General features: G+C 36.7%; 1 protein-coding gene across 1 annotated transcript; it reads left to right on the top strand.

Moving 5' to 3' along the window:
• Nucleotides 1-2,243: 2,243 nt before the first annotated feature.
• LOC142639711 (cytochrome P450 CYP82D47-like) lies at nt 2,244-6,595 on the top strand. The gene is made up of 2 exons (XM_075813855.1): nt 2,244-3,470; nt 5,624-6,595. Exons 1-2 carry the CDS (start codon nt 2,505-2,507, stop codon nt 6,242-6,244), a joined length of 1,587 nt encoding a protein of 528 aa, XP_075669970.1. The 5' UTR covers nt 2,244-2,504; the 3' UTR covers nt 6,245-6,595.

Genomic DNA, 6,595 nt, shown 5'->3' with positions numbered 1-6,595 from the left:
ATTTTTGGGGTCTATAGCCGCGTTTTTGAAACGCGGCTATAGACCCTTTTTTTTTGTAGTGTTTGCTAAAGGACTTTCCACTGTTCTTCATCTTCAGAAATTTCCAGAAGTTCTTTGCAATGAATGCTACTTCTTTCTCCACATCATCTTCTTCAGAAGATTCGTCCATCCTCTCATTGATGGTTTTGAGTGCAAGCGATTTACTTGGCTTGTGAGAAGGCAGTCCAAGTTCATATGTTTGGAGAGATCCAACTAGCTCTTGAATCTTAATCTCATCCAAATCTTTGCTTTCTTCTATAGCAGTAACCTTCACACGATAGCTCTCCGGTAAGGACCTCAAGATCTTTCTCACCACCTTAGCATCCTCAATCTTTTCATCGAGATTGAGCTTGGCAATCACGATTTCGTTGAGCTTCCCATAGAATGAATTGAATGACTCATCGTCACTAATCTTAAGCTCTTCAAATCGAGTGGTAAGCATTTGAAGTTTTGTGTCCTTGACCTTCTTGGTACCTTCGTAGGTAGTCTCAAGAATCGTCCAAGCTTCCTTAGCAGTCTTCACATGTGATGTCCTGTGGAATTTATCAGTAGACACACCATAAAATATAGCGTTAATTGCTTTGCTATTGGCATTTGCCAACGCAAGAGCTACGTTGTCCCATTTAGACTTTGCTGTTGTGGGTCTAACATACCCATTCTCAACGAAATCCCATACGGACTCATTTATAGAAAAAAGAAATGCCCTCATACGAAGTTTCCAAAAAGCATAGTTGCTTCCATCAAAGAATGGTGGAGCATATAGAGATTGTGACTGATCCATCACAACAAGGGTCTTGGATTGCACTTAGGTAATAAAACCACAACAAGTGCACCCGCTCTAATACCAATTTAAAGCTCGGATTTGTGTTAAAAATACAAGAGCTTGTTTAGACTCCAAATTAAAAATTACGGCTCGGTTGATTTTACTCTAACTTATCTAAGTGCGGAAACAATAGTAAATGCGAGCGAACAACCAATAAACTACTCTAAGTCATATTCAATAAAACACAGTAGTAAAATGAAAGATAAAAGAGTAGGGAAGAGAGATGCAAACACAAAATAACACGCCGATGTGTTATCGAAGAGGAAATAGAAGAACTCAGCGAAAAACCTCTCCGCTGCCCTCCAAGCGGTAAATCGATCCACTAGACAATAAGTTGGGATACACAAATAGCAAAAGACCCTCCAAGCCTAGTCTACCCAATGCACCTAAGCCGTCCAAGCTTCTACTCCAACAAGGCTTCTCGGAACCGTGTCTTGTCTAGCTTTTTGGATCCCGCAATACGCCCAATTGCATCCGTCAACGCTTAGCTTCTTCCAATGCTTCCCAGCAGCACCAAAACTCACTGGACACTCAGTATAGGTGTGGTAAGTGTTTGGGCTATCAACCTCTCAAGGATATAGAAATGAAGATGTAGGAGTAGAGGAAAACCACAAAAGATTGTGTGTAGAATTGTGGGTATAACAATCTCACACTTTCAAGGGTTGAGGCTAGGGTTTTCTCTTCTGAAAAGCTCTATACTCAATATGCGGGTAATGATGGTATATATAGTGTGTTTGAGAATGTAGTGGAGCAGATAGGACAAAATAACAAAACAGACTGTTTCACGGGCATCTTGCGGGAATGCCTTACTCGCGAAACATTCGCGAAAACCAGCTGTCACCATCTGTCATGACTCTTCGCATTCTAGTTATGTGCAGGGCACATGCATCACTTCGCTGGATGCTTAGTCGCGAGCTACCCGCAAGAAATCTTCTGCCTTCAAAAGCTTGAGTCTTCACACACTCTCTCTCTATCACATAACACTTACAATAAAATCTCACATAAAGTACAGGGTATAAAAGATTGAACAAAATTACAATCAAATTTGGCACAAAATTAAAGCCAACACAAAACAGTTATAAATCACAACTTTACAGATTTAACTTGATTTCGTTGCAAAGGCCGTTCATCTTCCAGTCAAATGGAAGACGGATTGAAAACCATGGTAGTAACAAGCGTATACTATCTAATAATTTTCCTGTGACCAGAAGGCAGAAGCTCATGTGAAGATCACTCTGGAAAAAACACATAATGTTCATTAATACTGAAGATGAGACATCATCATTCGTCACTACTGAATCACATAAACCTTCTGCAAATGATTTTTATATTTTTATTTTTGAAGGATTCAACAAATGATTTATTAAATCCTATCCTATCGTGCAAGGGTATGAAAAAAGATACATTAAACACATCAAAAAGATCAACAATAGTGGGCCATGTCCGGCCTTAAAATATTCCTTTCTCGGCCTTTTGGCTAAGATCAAATGTCCGGCCTTAAAATAACAATTACATAGAAGATGCATTCCTCAGATAGATATGGATCCAGGCAAGTATACAAATATGTTAAACTGTAATATAGTCTCTTATTATAAGTAACCAAAAATATCCATCTCCTAAAACAGTACTTTAAGCTACAATAATGGACTTCCTTTTACAACATCTAAACACCAATATTATAGCTGGATTGCTTGCCATATTCATCGTTTCCTACTTTATCAACAACAGGTTTGGTTCTGCTAAGAGGCAAAAAGCACCAGAAGCTGCTGGAGGATGGCCTCTAATTGGTCACTTGCACCTATTCACTGGATCCCAGCTCCCCCACATAAGTTTGGGAGCCTTAGCAGAAAAGTATGGACCAGTGTACACAATCCGAATTGGGGTTCATCCAGCTTTGGTGATTAGTAGTTGGGAATTAGCTAAGGAATGTTTCACTACCAATGATGTGGCCACATGTTCTCGTGCCAAATTCATTGGTGCTAATCACTTGACTTACAACTATGCCATGTTGGGGTTCAGCCCTTATGGTCCTTTTTGGCGTAACATGCGCAAGATAACAGCTTTGGAGCTACTCTCAAATCGCCGGCTTGAGTTACTCAAAGATGTTAGAGCCTCGGAGATGGAGATCTCTTTGAAAAAGCTGTACAAGGTCTGGACACAGAAGAAGGATACTGGGTCAGGTTATGTTTCTCTAGAGATGAAGCAATGGTTTGGGGACTTGACACTCAACGTTGTTCTTAGAATGGTTGTTGGAAAGCGATTCATTGGTGCCATGGCTACAAGTGATGAGAAAGAGGCACCTAAGGCTCGTCAGTGTCAAAAGGCTTTTAGGGACTTCTTTCACTTGGTGGGTTTGTCTCTTGTAGGAGATGCTATTCCTTGGCTTGGATGGTTGGATTCATTATTGGGAGGGCATGAAAAGGCCATGAAGAAAACAGCGAAAGAGATGGACTTTTTGGTTACTGAGTGGTTGGAGGAGCACAAGCAGAGGAGAGCTTCAGGTGAGGGTAAAGGGCATCAAGACTTCATGGATGTCATGCTTTCAATCCTAGAGGGTGTTGACCTTGCTGGCTTTGATGCTGATACCGTCAACAAAGCCACATGTTTGGTAGGTATACCTAACTAATATAAAATGCTAATTGTATCCCAATCTATTGTTTATGAACGATTCTAGGGAGAGATCTAATCCCACATGACCACATCCCACAACATGTTGACCAGTGATGGCTCTAAGAATATTTTTTTAGAGTAGACATTAAAAAAACTTAAATTATACAAAATTTAATAAAGAGATAACTTGAATATATCGATGTCACAAAAAAAATGAAGTATTACAAGTTATTTCTACTAACAAAGAGTAAAAGGAAAAATTGACAGATAAAAAATAAAGTAAGAATTGAGAATACTGGGATGAGAGTAATAATATAAGAGAATTAAAATAACAATAGAAAAGAGAAAGAAAACTGATGATATTTGTTGTAACTACAAGCTAAGTCATTAAGAAAAGCAAAATTATTGCAATTGTAATGCCAAAAAGGGCATAATTGCCAACACTATCAAGGATAACTCATGAACTAAAATACTATTCTTGAGTCTCTTTTTCAATGAAAAATGAAATTAGAGATTATTTTTATGTAATAGGTTGAAAGAGTTATAAATTGGAATAATAATTTTTATTTTTCTTTTTGAATAGGTTTTTTGTTGAATAATTTGTTAACTTATTTTTGTTTGGTCTAGTCCCTTTTTCCCCTGGTTACTTTTGTTATTTGTGCTTCTTCTTTTTTTGGGTTATTCAAGGGGTTTTTTTTTTTTTTGGGGGAGGGGGGGGGGGGGGTTGAAGGGGTTGAGGATTATGTTTGTGGGAGACAAAATTATTTTTGGAGTAATACTACATCTACAACATTTTCAAAACAAATCTTATGCAATAATTTGTGATTAGTGGGTTAAAAACCGATGTCAATATTGAGCCAAAATTAGAATTAGTAACTGTTTTCTACTTATTACATAAGATTTGTTGTGAAATTTTTATAAAACTTTTGTGAATGTAACACCACTTTTATTTTTACTGAACCAAAATTCTTATAATTTTCAAGTCAGTGTGGTCATTTTTATTAGGGTGGTCCAAATAGGTTAATTGTGTGTGTGTGTGTGTGTTTGTGTGTGTGTATTTGCAAGTATATATATACATTTTTTAGCAAGTCAAGATGGTCCTGTGACCACCCTAAGTTCCAAGTAGTGCTGCCCCTAATGTTGAAGTATGTGATTGTGACTAGTAAACACTTATTGTCTATTTTATTTATATGGATCTATAACTTTTGATTGATTACTCACAATCACATAAATCAATAAATTATAAAATTTGATGTAAAAATGGGTATATCTGTAATATTGTTGATTATTTAGGAAGTTCTAATACTTTTTGGTTTCTTTATGGTTTCTTTCTAATAAAAATATTTTCATTTTTCTAAATTCGGTTGTGGCTTGAAATGAGAAAACAAATTGTTTTTGTTAAGAAAACAAATCCCATATGAAAAAAAAGAAAAAGAAAAAAAAGAAGTAAAATATAGATTGCCTGTCAACCTTTGGCCTTTGGAGAGAGAGAGAGAGAGAGAGGAGGAGGAGGATGAAGTAAATAAAGAGAAATTATCATTTGAAGATTTGTTTAATGGTGATGTGAAGTTTTTTTGTAATGATCTGTCAAGTTAGTAATGTGTAGTAAACATCTCCATTTTTTTATAGTATAGACAACGTTTTCAGCTGAATTAGGTTTGTTTTTTCCTTGATCATTGAAAATTGTGTTCCATTGATTTGTGTTTTCTACTATAATAAATACTGGAGAAGTGTGCAATTCGTTTTACACATAAACAATTGAAGCCTTAGATACTCGTGATTTAACAATGCAAGCGAGGATAATGATGTGCACAAGCATGTTTAAATATCAGTAATTTTGTGGGATCCAGTTAGCTCAACTAGTAAAGTCTTTGATGGTTGTATAAGAGATCTGGGATTCAATTCCTGTCTATACCAAAAACTGATTAGTGTCTTAGTCTGATGATAAAAAATTATCATCAGAAGCGGACGCTATAGATTAAAACACTCCAAAAAAAAATCATTAATCTTAATTATTTATATCAATTATGTTTAATCAAAATTAATTTAAAAAATACAAAAGAAATGATCTCAGCTAGGTAGATTTGTGTTATAAGAAACATTAATTTTGGTTATGAACAACTATTTTAAAAAAAAAATTACACCATGCAGAATATGATAGCAGGAGGCAACGACACAACCATGGTTACCTTGACCTGGGCACTCTCACTATTATTGAACAATCGCCACACTTTGAAGAAAGCCCAAGAGGAGTTGGACATCAAAGTTGGTAAAGGAAGACTAGTGAATGAAGCAGATATCAATAACTTGTTCTACCTTAAAGCCATTATCAAGGAGGCACTAAGGCTATACCCACCTGGAACACTTGCACCGAGAGAGTTCCATGAAGACTGCACCATTGGTGGCTACCATGTCACAAAAGGCACACGTCTAGTGGTCAATTTGTGGAAGATCCAGACAGACCCCAGTGTGTGGTCTGACCCATTAGAGTTCAAGCCAGAGAGATTTCTCACTACTCACAAAGATGTTGATGTGAGGGGTCAAAATTTTGAGCTCATACCCTTTGGTAGTGGTAGAAGAGCTTGCCCTGGGATATCTTTTGGCCTTCAAATGCTGCACTTAACTCTGGCTAGTCTCATACATGCATTTGAAATCTCAACCCCATCAAATGCACCGGTTGATATGACTGCCACATTTGGATTAACAAACATCAAATCCACACCACTTGATGTGGTTGTGAAACCACGCTTGCCATCAAATCTTTTTGAATAAAGTTTGCTTGTGAAATATAAAATTCACGTCAAGATCTTCGGAGTATTGCAATTTGATTTGATGAAATGTTGTCTCGGTATTTTTCTAGCTACTTTCCCTTCATAGTATTTGCTGGTTTGTAGAATATGCTCAGTTTGGCTTCTTTTTTTGGATAGAGATGCTCAGTTTGCTCAATTATCCGTTGTGATAGAGAGTAGAAATGTATAGTAAGATTTCACTCTCACTCCTTAAGTGGCACAGATAATTTATCCATGAAACTTCAGCAATCAAAGGAATTAAAGCTTGCATTGTGTATACAATCTGATCAAACTCTTGGTCTAAGAGAGTGTGTTTGAAGAATGGTAAAAGAGT

This window comes from Castanea sativa, chromosome 1, assembly GCF_040712315.1.
Source record: "Castanea sativa cultivar Marrone di Chiusa Pesio chromosome 1, ASM4071231v1".
In the NCBI taxonomy this organism is placed as follows: Eukaryota; Viridiplantae; Streptophyta; class Magnoliopsida; order Fagales; family Fagaceae; genus Castanea; species Castanea sativa.
This window is presented reverse-complemented; position numbering and strand designations above follow the sequence as displayed.